This window comes from Rhizophagus irregularis, chromosome 13 (assembly GCF_026210795.1).
Source record: "Rhizophagus irregularis chromosome 13, complete sequence".
NCBI classification, from domain to species: domain Eukaryota; kingdom Fungi; phylum Glomeromycota; class Glomeromycetes; order Glomerales; family Glomeraceae; genus Rhizophagus; species Rhizophagus irregularis.
The window spans coordinates 204,366-223,577 of record NC_089441.1 but is presented as its reverse complement, the minus strand read 5'-3'; the positions used below and the strand labels follow the sequence as shown (position 1 = coordinate 223,577).

Here is a 19,212-nt window from a genome sequence, read left to right as displayed (position 1 = left end):
GTTGTAAATATTGACGTGCTTGGTAAACTAGTTTTAAGAATGAAGGATAAAATCTAGCGCAAGAGTAGTGACAATACAAAGTGCAATAAAATTACAGGTATTGCGAATAAAATGACTAAAGAGCCAAAAGACAGAATGAAAAAAAGAAAGATATAAATGAATGTAAACGAAAATGATGCAGACCTAACCTGACGTTATACATTATATGTTATACTGTACGAACACTGTTGTGATATTAAAGTCAATCAGCAAATATATATATATATTTCAAATAAATCTTAATAAAAAAATCGACGTGTAACTGAATGATAAATTTTCTTTACCTGAAGATTTTTTTAGGTCTCTCGGTTCGTAAGACGAAAACGTCTAACGTAATGATTCCAATTTATGATCGCATTGCACATTGCGCAAGTTTAATAACCCACCTATTATTTTTTTTATTTATTTATTATATATCTAATAATTATTTTTACAAGAGAAAAAAAAATTTTTTGTCAATCCTAACTGTTACATTCTGCTACCATCAAAATTGTCATTTTTTTTTAGTGAGAAAATTTTTTATTTGCGAAAAAAAATACCGAATGGGAGAAATGTGGATGTTGCACAGAGTTTAATGTGTCACGCTAAGGTGGTGGAACATCATTATTATAACACAATTAAATCTTACCCATTTTTGGTTCATCAAATCCCACTTTGCCATTAAAGTATAAATACACCGCTTCCATTAAAAGATGTAAAGATGTAATTCAATATCGAATTACATATTACGATTAATATGTCGCAGCAAAAAAGCCATGAAATAGAATTACATATTACGATTAATAAATTTATCAAAAAAAAATTAAAAATTCATTTTTTGGTTTTTCTTCTTTCTCTAATTCTCTTCTTTTTTTAAAAAAATACTGAATTCTTTCTACCACCTTTATCGCAATTTTAAAACATGGACTCTTTAAGATCAGTAAAAATACCAATTATCCAGCTGCAAAAAAGTATTTTACCTTATAATTTTGATTCTGAAGAACAACCCGAAACAGAACAGCCTGCAACAGGTTTGCAAAGTTAATTATTTATTTTGTATCTAATTCTAATAAATCAATTAGGCAATTTCTATTTGTACACGGGGTGTTTAAACACGGGTCATATTAGTAGATTAAAAACGGCATTCAAAACCTCCTTTAATGCCTTAAGTAAACTTGCAGAGCAGGTGAAAATACATATATTTATCTGTAATATAATAAGAATAAAAAGTAAAAGAGTATAATGTCGGTAGCATTCAATTTCAAATTAAAAAACAAAAAATTAGTCTATTAAAAATTATATTTATATGACCCGTGTGCAAACACCCCGTGTAAACTTAGAAATTTTCAATCAATTAATATCTACTTCAATTTTGAATCAATATTTCATAATTGGATATATTTAAAGATAAACAAGAACCATTGGTCCTAATAATTTCTCCAAGTGTTACAAGTGACGATGGCTCTTCTGGTTCTCCCAGTGTCGGGGTTGGGGTTTCTGAAACTTTTAGTAATAATGGCACTAAAAAACCAAATATAAATAATGAATTTTTTGACAATGATGATAGGAATGAAGAACAGGATCATGGTCAAGGTTAGTTTTAAAATTAATATGATTTTGTAGGTTGTTTCGTCTTTTTCTTTTGTTATTTACAAAAAGTAAATTCTTTTTTTCTTATTTATATTTTATAGATGATCAAGTAAAAGTATTGGATACCAATACTGATGATGCTAACGAAGATTTTTGTAAGTTTCAATTTATATCTTATAATCTTAGTAATTTAGAGCAAACAGTAATATTTAAATTTATGTTTATTATTTTCTATTTATTGTAATGTATAAGGTTCAACCCAAAAAAATGATAAAAAAAGAACGAAAATTGGTAAATTTTCGCATTTTTTTTCTTACCTTGTTGATTAACAAAAGAGATACTTACTTTTTGTTATTTTAAATTATATTAGATACCTCGATGCGTAAAAGGGCTAAACCGGGTATTGTATAATTCACAGAAAGTAAACTCTGAAACTTGAATTTGAAATAATATATATATTTTTCTTTAGACGAAAAAATATTATTGGCCATTAATAAGATCGGAGGTCCCACAATAGATTCGTTATTATATTCATTGAGCAAATTGAAAAATACCGGAGTTAAAAGTGTAACAATGAACTTGGTTAATAATAATATACGACTTATGGATTCCACAGGAACATTAGTGATAAAGCCAAATCACGTTAACTCCGATGATATAACAATTAATGCCAGTTTTCCTCATTATGATTATAATCAAGCCTCGGATCTCAGCTTCGAGGCAAATATTATCGAATTAAAGAAATTCAAAGAATTGGATATGGCAAGTATAAGATTGGCGGAAGATTTGCATAAGCTGCTAGGTTATATTGGTAAATTGCCAAATAATCCACCTATACGTGATAGGTCAATCTTCAGTAAAAAAGAAGAGTATAGAGAAGCCCTCATTAGTCATTTGGAAAAGATTAATTCAACACAAGATTTTCAATTATTTCGTGGTACTCAACGTATTAATTTGATTTCTGATGACAATCAAAAAAGTTGCAGTTCTTTTAAAATTTTACCAATTCGTGTGCAAGAAAAGACTTCATCACTTACTGAATTATCCGATGAATTCAAGAAGATTGCAAAAGATTTATCGGAGGATATATTTTTATCCGTAATGGGAGAAGCAAATGAGCAAGGAAATAAAGAAATGGCCAGACGCAAGGAACTAAGGTTCCATGTCGGGTTTTTTAAGTCATACATACAATTACAGGCTTTTTGTGAGATAAACTTAAACAGAAAACAATCAGAGACGACAAAATCTCAAGCAAAAATATTAATTGCTCAATTTTACCCCTTAATTTCTTTACCGAATTTGGAATTGATGCTTCAGAGAGCACCACGTATATACAGGTTACTAGAAGTAGCCAATTTTGATTGGCGACTTTTAGATTCTTTCGAAGAATTAAGCGCATGTTTTTTTAAGAGTGGAGTAAAGACGGCAATTAACTTTGAAATATGGATCAATTTGGTCCGTACAGGCAAGCTGATTAGTTATGACGAAGAATTAAAAACTCAAGAAAGAAATAGGGAAAACAAGAGGATTAAAATTGAAATTATTAAGGAATATTTTGATATTTCAGGGGTTAATTTTGACGAGATGGTTGGTAATGAGTAGGTATTTATAAATTAACATTATAAGTAATTTAGTAATTTTACATGAATAAAAGGCTAAATAATATGCAATCTTTTATTGTTTGCGCATTCTAACATTTGCTAAATAAACTTGCTATAATTGCTATCGTTTACTATCATAAATAAATAAATAAATAAATCAATTTGTGGCTTAGCCTATTTTTACATGAAAAAAACTCCGATATGTTATTTATGTATACGTTTTTATGTATTTATTTAAAAACGTTTTTTTTTAATACATTTATTATTTACATCAATTTGTTGTTAATGGTTTGGAACATTGTTCCAGTTGGTTCGATATTTTGTTAAACGCTTCATCAGATATAGAATGGAGTACTTTTACATGTAAAAGACGTAGTCCTTGAATTAATTTATCTAAAAAATTAAATGTTAATTAATGATCTAGTTTAAAATTTTAAATTTATAATATTAAACATACCGTCCCATATTTTATTCTCTTTTTCTGCTGTTATTTCAAATTCCTCAAAACCATCATACTCTTCAGAAGTACCACTTTCTGTCTCTGAATTATCATTATCATAATTATCAATGATCTTAAAAGGTCCATAATCATAATCATCAAGAATTTGATCATCGCTAAAATAATTGTAATTATTAGGAAAATGTAAGTTATATTTTTTATTATAAATAATCGATCAATTACCTTTTAGATGTATCTTCTAACACTGAAGGAAATGGAACATCAAAGCTTTGATTATTACTGTCACTAAAGTCATATTATAACAACAATTAGTAAATTAGTAAAAGTAATTTTTACTTTTAGCAATGACAGTACGATATATTAGCTAATATTTTAGGAGGTATAATGATAATTTTAATTATTCGTAGATAAAGTAAAAAAATTGACTATGCTGATTTTAAATAAGGGCAATTTTAACAAATAAGGGAAGGTTTTCACTTTGACAATCTCAATTTAGTGTAGCGAGAGGTCCCTGACAATAGGAGAAATAATGGTAAGACAACAGTAAAACAAAAATTTTAAAAAACTTTCGTCCATTGATGAAACTTACCGAAAGTTCATCATTCCAAAAATATGCTTTTCTTTCATATTTAACGCTATACAACTGTTTTTGCAAGTATCATATTTTTGCGGTTTAAAAGGAATTATGTTATTGATTTTTTTTCAACTTATAAATTGTTAAATTAGAATTAATATTATCGAGTATTTTGTTAAATGCAATATCGGATATCGAATGAAGTACTTTTGTATGTAAAAGGCGTAAGCCTTTGATCAATTCGTCTAAAATAAATAAAAAAAAGTAATTAAAAATTGTAATCACAATTATCGATGTAATATTAAATATATACCATCGTTTATGTCTTCTATGTCATTAAATTAATTGTCCATTTCTGTAAATTCATCATTCTCTTCAGAAACATCACTTTCAGTTTCCATATCTTCTACTTTATCATTTTCATCATTATCAAGACTTGGATTATCATCACAATCATAATCTTGATTTGGATTGTTATTATTACCATTATCTTCATCAAGACTTGAATTATCATTATCACCATTATAATTTTCGTTATAATTGTTATAATCTTGACTTGGATTGTCATTGTCACCATTATAATCTTCTTGACTTGGATTATTATTATCGTCTTCATTATCAAGACTACTTTGATGAATAATATAATTAGCAAAAAGTAAAATTTACTTTTTGTTATAATTTCATTAATTACCTCTCATTATCTGAAAGACTATTCACCGAATTTATATCCGATTTATCTAATTCATCAAACTTTCTTTTTTCAGCTACATTATAACTTGAAATTGATTCACTACTGCTTTCTGTTTCTGATTCATTAATTTTTTCAATACATGCTTTTTCTTTTTCTTGATGTTTTTTAAAAGTTTTTTTGGTAGACAACCACTTTCCACCACCAGGATTTATTTTACAGGTACGGCAAGAGCAAAAATATTGCATTATTATAAGAGCTGTAAATTAGAAGTTTTTTTTTTCACATCACATTATGTAACGATATCTTAAATCTATATAATTAAAAAAAAGATTGTGAGACATGTAAACGTTTAGATTACCTCGTATTTGTACTAATCCTAATAAGTAAAATAGATCACTAATGTATTTATTATTTTGAGACAAATTTTTTTGTGACGAATCGCTAAACAATTGTAACATTCACACGATTCATTAATATTTGCATAAATTATATATAACATTACTCTATTTATCTTTTATATGATAATGACAATAAAAACCTAGACCTATTCACATGACAAATAAGGCATAATTACTTTCTTAGTTTATGATAATAACAGTAAAAAACTAGACCTATTCACATTGCAAATAAGGCATATCATTACTTTCTTAATTTGATGGCCAGCTTCCATTCCCGGACAGGGCTGCGCTAGTATCATCTGAAAAAAAAATTTTTTATTTTGGGGTACACATGCTAATGATCTTATGCACCCTGTTTTCATCACAAATAAATACACAATTGTTTTAACTTTTTAACTAGCGTGTAAATATTTTTATTATTTTTGAAAAAAGAGTAAAATGAGTGGTGAGTTTTTTTGTATAAAGGGTTTTAACCTTCTTTGATAAGGTTTTTTATATTGCTCTTTTTCATTTATGTCGCTGTTGCCTTTTTAATAAAGGTTTTTAACCTTCGTTGATAAGGTTTTTTATGTTGCCTTTTTTGATAAAGGTTTTTTATGCCGCCTTTTTTGATAAAGGTTTTTATGTCGCGTTTTCTTTTTATGTTGCCTTTTTTTGATAAAGGTTTTTTATGCCACCTTTTTTGATAAAGGTTTTTTATGTTGCCTTTTTTGATAAAGGTTTTTTATGCCGCCTTTTTTGATAAAGGTTTTTATGTCGCGTTTTCTTTTTATGTTGCCTTTTTTTGATAAAGGTTTTTTATGCCACCTTTTTTGATAAAGGTTTTTTATGTTGCCTTTTTTGATAAAGGTTTTTTATGCCACCTTTTTTGATAAAGGTTTTTTATGTCGCCTTTTTCTGATAAAGGTTTTTTATGTCGCCTTTTTTGATAAAGGTTTTTGATGTCGCCTTTTTTGATAAAGGTTTTTTATGTCGCCTTTTTCTGATAAAGGTTTTTATGTCGCGTTTTCTTTTTATGTTGCCTTTTTTTGATAAAGGTTTTTTATGCCACCTTTTTTGATAAAGGTTTTTTATGTTGCCTTTTTTGATAAAGGTTTTTTATGCCACCTTTTTTGATAAAGGTTTTTTATGTTGCCTTTTTTGATAAAGGTTTTTTATGCCACCTTTTTTGATAAAGGTTTTTTATGTCGCCTTTTTCTGATAAAGGTTTTTATGTCGCCTTTTTCTGATAAAGGTTTTTATGTCGCCTTTTTCTGATAAAGGCTTTTTATGATGCCTTTCTTTTCTCATTTACACTTAAGAATCTTGCCACCCCGACACTTGCGCGCTGTTTCTTGGCGGAAGTAATCTTGAGGATCTTAAATCCTCAGCATTAGAAGATTTGATTAAAAAAAATGATGAGATTCCACAAAATTTTGTTCATGTGGTAAAAAAAAAAAGATGAGTATGTATAAACTTATTAATAATGGTTTAAAATTTTAAATTTTTAATGAACTAATGGAGAATTTTAAACTTTTTAGTTATGGGTTTATACATTTTAATAATGTACAAGAAAAAGACAATTTCTTTTACAGTGTAAGAGGAGCTAAATTTAAAATTGAAGAGGAGAAAAATATTACTGTTAAATTTCAACCTATCAAGAGAAAGAGTAACGAATCTCTTCATAGCGAATACCGTAATAAACCTGTAATTTGATAATTTTTTAAGAAATATCAAAGCATAAGTTATTAAGTTATTATTATTAAAGTATTTATTAACTTATAGGGTTCTACTTGGCAACCATATTATAACCTTTATGATGATAGGTAACGTTCTCATTTTAATTTTAATATATAAATTAAAAAATTTACTGATAGTTTACTTTTAATATTCATTATATAGTTCCCATTTCATCATTGTTCTTTGCCTTCCTTCTATTACAAATAAGGACGAAATCAAATTATTCACGGAAGGCGAAGAAAATATAATAATTTCCGGAGAATATAAAGAACTCGATTTTGCAGGAAGCATTTTAAAAAAATCGATACCGGTCGGCGATTTCGAATATGTTATAACATTACCATCAAAGTAAGTTGTTAAATTAATAAATTATATATTTATTATTATGCATATCCACTAACTTTTATTGATATGATAGAATTGAATTAACTAGTAAAGTAAAAATAGAAAAAATAGAAAATTCAAATATGTTTAAATTTGTAATAAAAAAATCACAAGAAAATAAACGAATAAAGCTTGATGTTGAATAATCGTTATTTGGTTGCACAATGATATCCTGAATTGCCATAATTTCGAAAAATTTCATAATACCGATACTTCATAAGCCTGAAAGGCAAAATCCCGAAATGAATAATCCCAAAAAGACTTATTATTAGTTAAAAGAAAAAAAACTATAATTTATTATTGATAGCGAACAAGTACCATAATATATGAAGATTATTGTAATACGTGTATATTATTTTCAATCAAAAAAATTATACAAAAAGTAAAATTTTCTTTTTGATAAATGTAATAAAGCGAATTTAGCAAATTTAACAAATTTTTTATTTAAACATATTGCATTATTAGCATTATAATGAATACTACAAATTGTTTCTTTTACATCTAAAATACAAATTTCTACATTATTATTATACAAATTTCTACATTATTATTATTTATTATTCATCGTCATCATCAGTAATAAAATCCTTTAGATTTTTTTCATCGACTTCATCAAAATATTCTTTAATAATATTAAGCTTTACTTCTTTCATGAACTTCTTTCCTTCTTCGCACATACTTGTACCATTTTTGTAATCAGCTATCTGTCCCGTCCTTACCAAATTAAGCCAAATTTCAAAATTGGCGGCAGAATTCATTGAACTCTTAAAAAAACACGCGCTTAATTCTTCAAAAGAATCAATTAAACGCCAGTCTTCATTTGAAAGTAAGAGTAATCGGTATATTCTCGGTGCCCGCTGTAACATTAAACTCATATTTTGCAAAGAAATTTGTGGAAAATATTTGACAACAATTGATTTTGCTTGTGATCTTGCCGTCTCGCTTTTACTTCGACTTAGATTTAACGCACAAAATGCTTGAAGTCGTGTATACGCCTTAAACACCTCAACATGGAATCTTAATTCCTTCCTTCTGGACATTTCTTTGTTAATTTGTTCCTTTACTTCACCATTAACAGATTGATAAATATTTTCGGCTAATTTTTTTGCAATATATTTGAAATTAACCGAAAAATTATCTCCTTGTTGAACCTTAATTGGTACTTTAGTAACCAATTCCAAACTACCTCCAACTTGATTCAAATTTACACTCTAAGTCCCTTTAAAGAATTTGAATTCTTGGTTATTTTGAGAAATGATCTTTAAATGGTCTAGTAAGGCTTTACGATAAATCTCTTTTTTTGGAAATATGATCTTATCACGCATAGGAGGTTCTTGAGGAAGTCTCAAGAATAAACCTAATAAGATATGTAAATCTTTGCCAACATTAATAGCGCTGGGACAAATTTCTTTAATTTTTTTCTTCTGAAAATAATCAGCGTACTGATTTGAACGTAATATTAATGTACTCTCAGAATCAACGACTGATATGGTGCCTTCAGAGATGTTAAATGTAACACTTAAGACTCCATGTTGTTTCATATTATCTAAATAATGAAACAATACATCGATAAAGTTGGTTCCAAATTTATTGATCTCTCGTTCCATCTCTCTTGAATCTTCTGCGAAAATATCAAATATTTATTACGCGGGCAGGAATAATAAAATTTAATAAAACGTCAATAATAATTTTAATTGCAAACCTGTTTCTTGAGGTGATGACTTAGTCTTGACTCTTTTGTCTGAATTATTAAATTATTTTCATTATTATCATTTGCTTAAAAAAAGTAACATAAATTAAAGTGGTATTGTATTGACTTACATTTTTTATTATTTACTTGCGAATTTTCCTCCTGTTCAGTAGTTACTCGAGATGATGATTCATGATCATATTGTTGAGACGATGTTTCTATTAAAGTAAAAAAAAAATCGTAAATAGAAATCATAGAATATCTAATTAGTTAACTTTGCAAACCTGTTTCAGGATGTTCTTCAGACTGAGCAGAAGTATTATTAAATTGAAAAGGTAAAATAGCTGTTTTTAGTAGGTGAATATTTCGTATTTTTACTGGTTTTGAGAAGTCCATATTTTTTTTTCAAATTGCAATAAAATTGGTAAAAGAAATTCGGTAATTTGAAAAAAAAGAGAAACCAAAAAAACGAAATTTTAAATATTTTTCATAAAATTTTTTTAATCGTAATACGTAATTCGACTTTTTTAAAAAAAAAAATCTGAAATAAAAAATCGAACTACATCAGATAAAAAAAAAAAAAATTATCTAATTACGTTGGCATTTTTATTTTTATTTTAAGAATATATTTAGTATATTTTTTGCCGATCGATTTTAATATCGAAATATTTCATACTTAAATTATTGGTAAATTAATTTTAAGGATATTTTGCATATCCAATAAGAATATTTTAAATATCCATTAATATTACAATTCAAAAGTTCAGTATATTTTTTGTATAATTTAAAATAATTTATTATTATAAAATTCTATTTAAATAAACCGTCTGTTCAATTTTTAGTATATTTTAAGAATATTATCACTGTATAAGGATATTTTAACCATAAAACTAGAACATTTTAAGGATGTGGACTTTTTATAGGGTATTTTAACCACCATACCCAATAATTGTGTTATTATACAGGCGAGATCATGTTTAATCTGAATGATTATAATACGTCAAAAATATCAAACTGCATAATAAAACTAATAAAATACGTAATTGTTATCGGTCATGTTGTAGATGATAACTGATTTACCACTAGAATTGCTATGTATATCATATGGCCGAAGGCCACATGATAGAGTAGCATCCTAGTGTAAATCAGTTATCATAAACATGACTGATAATAAAGTTATTGGATATGTATGACGTAAAGCAACTGAGACCTTTTTCGCGTATCTTATTTATTATTTTATAATAATGTGATCAAAATTTTGTATATCACTAATTATAAAGTGACCAAAATTTGTGTATCACTATTATAAAGTGATCAATAACATACGTGAAAAATGTCCAGTGCTTACATAGAACATATACAATAAAATATTTTACCGACACCTGTTTTACCAACAATCCGACATGCATAAAATTGCTTACTTATAAATAGGTAACATGACCACCACTCGTTTACTATTAGCTCTTTAAGGCCGGAATTACGTAATACCACCTGACATTATCCAAAAATCCTATAACGTGTTTTATTCCATGTCATTTCCGTAAAATGTATCATATTCAGATAATTTATAAGCTGCTTAGATTTTAGTTATTTTTCTGTAAATGTATTATCATACTCACGAAGCTTTTACAGAAATTTACGGATAAAATTTTTTACAGCGAAAAGGAAGAACTTACTCATTATTTTTGTACAAACTCTCCAACTTGCGACATCACATCATTTTAATGCAGTGGATTTTTCTTTATTAATTATAAATATGAGAGTAACTGAAGAGTATTAGTGCAATAAATAGCATTTTCAAGATCTAAACTGGACGAGTGACAATAAATCAATTAATTAATGGATTTTTAAGAAGCTCAAAGTACGAAAAAATTATCAGGTGATATAATTGAAAATCTAAAAAAATTGGTAAGAGTTACTGGATAGTCAATCCTTTGGAAAGGTTTCAGGACAAGTTCAGAATTTGGTGTATATTTATTTATCATAATGTTATCCATGTATTCTTGAGTAAAATTTCAATGGTAGATGAATCATGTTAGTGAAATATTGTAAGTCAGTAAAATGAAGTCAGTTAATTTTAGAAGTGAATAGGGATGGAACCGGTCATGACCGTGACTGATATCATCGGTCAAAGACTTCTGGCTGACCGTTTGACCGATCGACCATTTGACTGACCGTTTGACCAATTTTTTTTAGCAGGTCAGACAAACGGTCGGTCAAGCCTCTGACTGGTTATGACCAACTATGATCGACCATGACTGACCGTGATAAAAATGATTTTATATATCGTATACAGTTTACTTGTTTTAATTTAAATATAAGAAAAATATTTACACCATATAAAATGGTTATTTTAAATAAACGAGAAAGAATTCTTCCTCTACCACATTTTAAAAAAAAGTTTTTAATACACTTTTATTAAAACCTTTTGATAAACCAAACAAGAAAGTATCCAAATATTATAATAAGATAATGATAGATCAATGAAAAAAAAATTCTCAAAATTTCTAATAAATTTTAGAGTATATTTGTACGTTCTAATAAATACTTAAGACGTTCATTTCAATGAATCAATAGCCATTCATAAACTTCCATCAATATAGTTAATTCTAATCTCCGCTAAATTTTTCAATTCCTTTTTTTCTTGTTTTAATTCTGATTTCAATTCATTCAAATTCTTTCTTAATGAATCTATATCTTCCATCATCATGTTAGAATTTAATTGAGTTCTAGCTCCTTCCTGAGAATTAGTAACAAATTTAAAAATATTGTATTTGTCAAGATTAAAAGAATTCAACTTAAGCATATTTTCAACAACAAGACTAACTTCCAACTCTTTATTTTTTTGAACAATATCCACTAAAGAGTCATAAACTTTATTCAACTGTAGTAATCCATCACTATATTTTACAAGAGTATTTTGAAACTCTTTAGTATATTTATCAGCCAATTTGAAGATTTTCATATCACTGATAGAACCAATAGTATTTCTCTCTTTATTAGTAAACCTTTCCAGATTATTGCAACAATTTTGCAGTTTTTTAATAGCTTCTTCTCGTGAAGCTAAAAAATTATCCTTGGCTTTTAGAAAATTATTTGCTTGATTAAGAACTTGTTTCTTTTTATTGGAATAATAAAAAGCTGAAGTTTTTGATAATTCTTGTTGGAGTTCAACCATTTCCCTTTGTTTAGATTCTTTTTCTTTATGAATTTCCTTAGTATTTTCTCCACTAGTTAATTTGTTTACTAATTCCTCTATGACTTTACTCAATTCTTTTTCTTTGTCTTTTAGCCTTTCAATGCGTTCATAATCAAGGACAACTAATCTTTGTTCTAGTTCATTTACTTTATCTTCTTTGATTTGTAAAACTTGAGTTAATTGCATTTTGATTTGATCTTCAATAATCAATTTTTGTTCCAATTGAGCAATTTCCTTTTCCAATTTGGCTTTCAATTTATGATCTTGTGAGAGGCCTCTTCCCATATTGTGCAACTTGATTTTTCCTTGTTCTATTGCCTTATAATTATCTTGAGGTTGACTTATTTTATTTTCTAATTGCTCTTTTTGTTCAATTAGACTTTCTTGCTGAAATTTTAATTCTTGATTATTAGCTTCTGTTTGAATTATTTTTTCTTGCAAACCAATTTTTTCTTGCTCTAAATGGTCAATTTGAATTTGAATTTGCTGGTTAATCAGTTTATTTTGTTCCAAATTTTCAGTTAAATCACTGGCTAGTAAGGCTTGCTTTTGCAGGAGAGTAATTTGTGTTTGTAAAGTATTTTCTTTTTCTGCAAATTCTTTAATTTGTACAGCTAAGTTAAGCCTTAAAATTTGATTATCTTGCTCAAATTGAAAATTCTTTTGTTGTAAATCAACTAATTTTATTTGAATATTTTGATATACCTCTTTTAGCTCATTTTGAGAACTGGTTTCAGCAATCATTCCTAATTTGAGTAGTTCCTGCTCAATATCATCATCATCTTTTAACCCTTGAGATTCTTTTAGAATTTTATTTAATTCTTTACTAGTAAAATCAAGTAATTTACTTGTATAATATGCTTGTAAATGAGATTCTACAATAAGGTTATTGTATCCAATTGGCGCATTTATAAATTCCATAATATTGCTTTTTAATACTTTATTATTTTCTATATTAGAAGAAAGGAAAATCCATTTTTCAATAGTATCTAAAATTTCTGATGCAGATGGCCTTTTTAATGAATCTTCATCCCAACATTTTTTCATCAAATCTATAAAACATTGTGGAGTATTTTCAATGACTTCAGGACGTTCACCTTTACAAATACTTAAAGCAAGTTGAAGATCATGTGCCTTATCATTAAATGGTGGAATACCAGATGTAAATTCCCACATAATCATAGAAAAACTATAAATATCACTAGCTTGAGTATAAGGTTTGCCTCTTAAAATTTCAGGTGCCATAAATGGTATAATGCCATAAATACTATTTTCTTTTGAGAAAGGTTTTGCAAGTTGATATGATCTTAAATAATCACTAATATAAATTTCATATACATTTTCTGAATATTTGTTACATAAAATATTACCATCATGAAAGTTATAATGAATAAGACCTTTTTCATGAATATCCTTAAGACCAATAATAATTTTATACAACATATATAATTTCTGTCCCCAATTTTTTGTTATTTCTGTTAAGCATCCTCTTAGATTACCTTTATTTGCATATTCCATTGCTAACATATAATTCAAAGTATCTGGATCTTTTGTAAATCCATATATTTTAATAATTTTATTTGAATCAATAATTTTCCACTATAAAAAACATAATATTAGAATATATATTAGCATAAATAAATTGTAATTAAAATTAAAATATTTAATCATACCTTATTTAAAAATTCATTTAAACTTTCATATGAATTATTAAGATAATTAAGAGATTTAAGAATTACTTTATAATTATTATATGTAGCTTCATAAATAATACCAAATCCACCTTTATTAAGATATTTAATATTTTCAAATTTATTATAAGGAATCCATTTTAATTTATTTTCGGAAATAAATTGATCCATAATTTCACTTCCACTAGTACCAGATCTTTAAATATAAAAAATAAAATTATATAAGTTAAAAATTTAAAATAAAACATAAAAGCGAAAATTTAAATATTAAATAATGTTAATTATACTTACTCTAAATAAATTTTTAGAAGTTTAATACAATAAATAATTAATTAATTTTTATACAAATAATATATAATAACTTATAACTTACCAACTAAAATAAATTACCAAAAATTTTTAAAAAGATTAGTATATATAATAAATTAAATTCAGGATTTTTATAATTGGATGATGTAATGTACTATACTTACAAACTAATAAAATATTTAAATAAATTTTTAAATAAAGAATTTAGTTAATTTAAATTATATGGAAATGTTTATATAATATAATAGTTATAACTTACCAACTAAAACATTCAAATAATTTTTTAGATAAAGAATTTAGGTTAAATTATATGTAAATATCATTGAATAAACATAAATAAAATTAATTAAATAATTTACCATCTAAAATATTTGAATAATTGTTTTAAGTAAAGAATTTAGTATAAATTATATGTAAATATTGTATAAACAAAAATATATAATAGACTTACCATCTAAAATATTTGAATAATTTTTAAAATAAAGAATTTAGTTAGAATAAATTATAGGTAAATATTATATAAATATAATAGATAACTTACCGTCTAAAATATTTAATGATTTTTAAAATAAAAATTTAGTTAGTTTAAATTATATAAATATAACAGATAGATAACTATAACTTACCAGCTAAAATATTTGAATGGTTTAAAATAAGCATTTAGTTAATTTAAATTATATGTAAATATAATAAATAAAAAACTATAACTTACCAACTAAAATATTTGAATAATTTTTTAAATAAAAAATTTCACAGTTAGTTAGTTTAAATTATATACAAATATAATACAAATATAATAGGATTAAATAAATAACTTACTTCCTATATTATTAAATAAATGATTTTTTAAACAAAGAATTTAGTTATTTTAAATTATATGTAAATATTATATAATACAATAGAAATTAAGCAAATAACTTATGACTTACTAACTGAAATATTGAATAATTTTTTTAATAAAAAATTTAGTTAGTTTAAATTATATACAAATATTATATAAATATAGTACTTGTAACTTACTATCTAAATAATTGAAGAATTTAGTTAGTTTAAATTATATAAATATGATAAATAGAATGAAATAATTAGCTCTAACACACCAGCTAAAAGATTTGAATAATATTTAAATAAAGAAATTAGTTAGTTTAAATTATATGTGAATATTATATAAATATAATAGAATTAGTTAAATGACTGTAACTTACCGACTAAAAGATTTGAATAATTTTCAAATAAAGAATTTAATTAGTTTAATCATATGCAAATATTATATAAAAATATATAATAGAATTATATAAATAACTTACTCCCTATAGTATTAAATAAAATATAAAATTTAGTTGGTATAATTTATATATAACCTTATATAAATTTAAACAAATAACTTACACACTATTATTAATTAAATAAATAATTTGAATAAAAAGTTAGTTTTTAAATTATCTGCATATATTATATAAGCATAATAGAATTTAATAATATCTTACATTCTATAATAAATAAAGAATTTAGTTAGTTTGTAAATATAACATAAACGTAATAAAATTAAACAATATCTTACGTTCTATATTATTAAATAAATCATATTTTAAATAAAGAATTTAGTTAATATGTAAATATTATACAAATATAAATAAATAAATTATAACTTGCCAACTAAAAATAAAGATTTTAGTTAGTTTAAATTACTTGCAAAAATTATATAAATACAGTATAATAGAATAAATAATATCTTACGTTCTATATTATTAAATAAATAAAGAATTTAGTTAGTTTAAATCATATTTTAATATTTTATAGAATTAAATAAATAACTTGTAACTTACCATCTAAAATATTTTGAATTTAGTTAGTTTAAATTATAAGTAAATATTATACGAATATAATAATAAAATCAATATTTCTATTTGTACACGGGGGGCTCAAAAGGTAACTATTAAATTTAACGAAGAAAAAAGAACTGTTAATTAAGTTAAGTCAAAAATAACATTCAAAATCATCTTTGACACTTCAAGTAAACTACACTTACTGTACATTTTTTTAAGGTATATTTATCAATTTTTTTCGCATTATTTTTTCGTTATATGGTCACGTGTTCCGTGCTTGAAATGCCCGTGTATATTTAGAAATTTTCAATTAAAAATAAATAATTTATAACTTACCAACTAAAATTTTTAAATAAAGGGTTTAGTTAAGTTTGCATATAAAAGTCACAGAAACATAAATAATAAGTAACTTACACCCTGTAGTATTATTAATTAATAATAGTTTTAAAGTAATATAATTATAATCAATTAATAAAATATTATAATCTTATATAAAAATTGAATATATACAGTGACTTACAATCTAATTATTTAAATAATAATATTATTAGTTTGAATTATATGTAAATATTTTTAAATTAATATAAAAAATTAAATACTTACTTTCTATAACATCATTAATTATTAAACAATTAGTTTAGTGAAGAATTTAGTTAATTGAAATATTATTTAGAATACAATAAAAAATATATGGCTATTAACTTACCAACTATAATAACATTAATAATAGAATAAATTATTTGGTTATTTAAAATATAATAGGAGTAAGTAATTCAACTATTATTCAAACTATAACTTACGAGCTAAAATAGTTAAAACGCAGTTTAAAATTTTAAAATTATATATTTATAATTTACAGGCTGTAATATTATCATTGTATTTTTGCCTACCTTTATTTTCTTCAATTATTGAAACTAGTTTTATTATATTGCAAATTTGTTATAAAAAAAATTTAGAATTCCAATTTTGTATTTAATATCTACGTTAATTCTATATGCTTTTACCTTCGTCGTTACTATTAGCCATTACTGAACAATAAATTATATTGAGATTTTTCCTAAAAAATAAGGCAAACGCCTTTATTAGAGTATATATATATAGAACCTCGAGTAAGGTAACAATGCGTAGAATGCGGAGCTGGATAATGCCGGCGGTATTATGTAATTCTACCCGAAGAGATGCGTAGAACTAATAGTAATATGAGTGCCGATCTCTTGTTACCCATTTATGGGTTTGTGGGCGAAAATATGTCGGCTATTAATCATCTGCAGTTTGTAGATCTGAATGAAATAAGGCTTCTGCTATGTCTATACAACACTTGGAAAGAGTTTCGGCCTGGGATTTTTGTAAACTTGTATTTAATAAAATATTGATATGATTGATATGGCCGATATTTCAAAGTCCTGGCCGAAATTATTGTATATTTGGCCGAAACTGCTAAAAATTGCTGCAGGTCTGGAGTAGCTTTACTTTGGGGCCGTGATGTAGCCGAAATTGAAAAAAATTTCGGCCACATGTATGTTAATAGTTGTTCGTGTACAAGTTTCAGAATTAGTTCATTTAACTGGGTAACAAGAGATTCGAAATGCTCTTAAAATTATTAAAATGGTATCAGAAAAACTCTTTTTGTCGATCATTCGACCAAAAACTTTATCATGGTCAAAAAAAAGATCAAAGGTTTTATAAAGAGTTAAAAACTATACTTGTGTCTTTTTTCACTCCTTTATTATAACTCACATATATTCTTGTTAAAGTTTTGTTTTGAAAAAAAAAATAGAGAAATATCGATCAAAGACGTTTTACAAGAAGAAAAAAAGGTTTCACGTTTCTTTCGATACAAAATTCAACAAGATTATTAAGCGCCAGTACAGTAGTGCATGCACTACGCAAATTTTATGAAGACTACAGGCATACGAAAGTTATTGACAAATAATTTTCGACCTTCGAAGACAATTGAGGGTGAAGTAGTAAATAAGATGCTCACGTTAGTGGTAATCAAAAAAGAAGGTATAGGGCAAAGGAGGGAACGGATGAAATTTCAAGGAGATGAGGCAATTGAGAGACGGAAGTACGGAACTTGCAGATTTTGTACACCTATATCTACCCAGAAATTGGAAATTCAGCCGGCAGCATCATCTTGATGAGATCAAGAGAGATATTCGGTTGTCACTTGGGCAAAGAGTTTTCTAATCTACGTTCTATTTTTTCGTTTAAGTTTTTTAGACACGTGACGCGGTGTTCGATAACTGTGTGGATGTACATGTATATTTCAATACGTCTACGTCGTCTACGTTGAGCCTTAAGGCGTGATTTTCAATAAAGAGAGAATATATGTATAACATAAAAATCAAAACCCATTAATTTATCCATTATTACTGTACTTCTTACCTTAATAACGAAGAAAATAATAAAGGTAATTTGTATGTAATTTTTATTTAATCCTATAATTATTAATTTTATTTTTTACTAATAGACTTCAAAGATTCTAAATTATTTAATATGAATATCTCTAACTCATTGCAACTGTGTGGTAACATATATACTGTATATTTGCTGCTATTTATATTGGTAATTACATTTACATATTATTAATATTAACATTGTGTTCAACCTTTTTTACAATTTATTTCTTCATGTAGATTTATAAATTATATAAATTATACTGTACTAGTTTATTAATAATCTAGGTGTGAACATGTGATAGGAAAAAAAATCAATAGTAATATCTTGATAATTGATTTCACTTATCCTAATCGCAAATAGCGCAGTTCATTCCTGCTAAAGTATTACATAAATTGAATAAACTCAAGTTAAAATAGAATCTAAATTTAATAATTTAAATACCTCTGATAAAGATTCTAATTAAGTAATCATCAACCATAAAAATTGTTATAACGAAAAAGACATAAGATCATGGTGAAAGAATGTGCTCCCTGTTGCATAATTGAAGGATGGACCAGTGAAAATCATGATATTGATGAATTTATCAAGAAAATATAAAACATATTGGTGAAGGTGGTAATATGGATTTGATGGTAAAGCAAAATATAAAAGACTGAACC

The 19,212-nt window shown here is 25.6% G+C and overlaps 7 protein-coding genes across 7 annotated transcripts; 3 read left to right on the top strand and 4 right to left on the bottom strand.

Moving 5' to 3' along the window:
* Window positions 1-940: 940 nt before the first annotated feature.
* On the top strand, window positions 941-3,277 carry OCT59_004696 (uncharacterized protein; the record flags this gene model as incomplete). Its single annotated transcript, XM_066137865.1, has 6 exons — window positions 941-1,049; window positions 1,426-1,611; window positions 1,710-1,763; window positions 1,861-1,899; window positions 1,979-2,008; window positions 2,078-3,277. The coding sequence occupies 6 exons, from the start codon at window positions 941-943 to the stop codon at window positions 3,208-3,210; spliced, it is 1,551 nt and encodes a 516-aa protein (XP_065997064.1). The 3' UTR covers window positions 3,211-3,277.
* OCT59_004695 (uncharacterized protein) lies at window positions 3,255-4,245 on the bottom strand (the record flags this gene model as incomplete). The annotated part of the gene is made up of 5 exons (XM_066137864.1): window positions 3,255-3,602; window positions 3,667-3,824; window positions 3,892-3,954; window positions 4,147-4,180; window positions 4,236-4,245. The coding sequence occupies 5 exons, from the start codon at window positions 4,243-4,245 to the stop codon at window positions 3,481-3,483; spliced, it is 387 nt and encodes a 128-aa protein (XP_065997063.1). The 3' UTR covers window positions 3,255-3,480.
* Window positions 4,246-4,584: 339 nt separating this feature from the next.
* OCT59_004694 (uncharacterized protein) lies at window positions 4,585-5,179 on the bottom strand (the record flags this gene model as incomplete). The annotated part of the gene is made up of 2 exons (XM_025329084.1): window positions 4,585-4,870; window positions 4,935-5,179. The coding sequence occupies 2 exons, from the start codon at window positions 5,177-5,179 to the stop codon at window positions 4,585-4,587; spliced, it is 531 nt and encodes a 176-aa protein (XP_025164127.1).
* A 1,593-nt stretch (window positions 5,180-6,772) lies between these two features.
* Window positions 6,773-7,581, top strand: OCT59_004693 (uncharacterized protein; the record flags this gene model as incomplete). The annotated part of the gene is made up of 6 exons (XM_066137863.1): window positions 6,773-6,776; window positions 6,853-6,907; window positions 7,000-7,018; window positions 7,097-7,137; window positions 7,214-7,399; window positions 7,470-7,581. The coding sequence occupies 6 exons, from the start codon at window positions 6,773-6,775 to the stop codon at window positions 7,579-7,581; spliced, it is 417 nt and encodes a 138-aa protein (XP_065997062.1).
* Window positions 7,582-7,992: 411 nt separating this feature from the next.
* OCT59_004692 (uncharacterized protein) lies at window positions 7,993-9,521 on the bottom strand (the record flags this gene model as incomplete). The annotated part of the gene is made up of 5 exons (XM_066137862.1): window positions 7,993-8,627; window positions 8,721-9,056; window positions 9,138-9,176; window positions 9,257-9,343; window positions 9,410-9,521. 5 exons carry the CDS (start codon window positions 9,519-9,521, stop codon window positions 7,993-7,995), a joined length of 1,209 nt encoding a protein of 402 aa, XP_065997061.1.
* A 1,995-nt stretch (window positions 9,522-11,516) lies between these two features.
* On the bottom strand, window positions 11,517-14,186 carry OCT59_004691 (uncharacterized protein; the record flags this gene model as incomplete). Its single annotated transcript, XM_066137860.1, has 3 exons — window positions 11,517-13,376; window positions 13,824-13,923; window positions 13,998-14,186. The coding sequence occupies 3 exons, from the start codon at window positions 14,184-14,186 to the stop codon at window positions 11,707-11,709; spliced, it is 1,959 nt and encodes a 652-aa protein (XP_065997060.1). The 3' UTR covers window positions 11,517-11,706.
* Window positions 14,187-17,778: 3,592 nt separating this feature from the next.
* Window positions 17,779-18,837, top strand: OCT59_004690 (uncharacterized protein; the record flags this gene model as incomplete). Its single annotated transcript, XM_066137859.1, has 4 exons — window positions 17,779-18,157; window positions 18,552-18,563; window positions 18,624-18,718; window positions 18,790-18,837. Exons 1-4 carry the CDS (start codon window positions 18,028-18,030, stop codon window positions 18,835-18,837), a joined length of 285 nt encoding a protein of 94 aa, XP_065997059.1. The 5' UTR covers window positions 17,779-18,027.
* Between the last annotated feature and the right edge of the window lie 375 nt (window positions 18,838-19,212).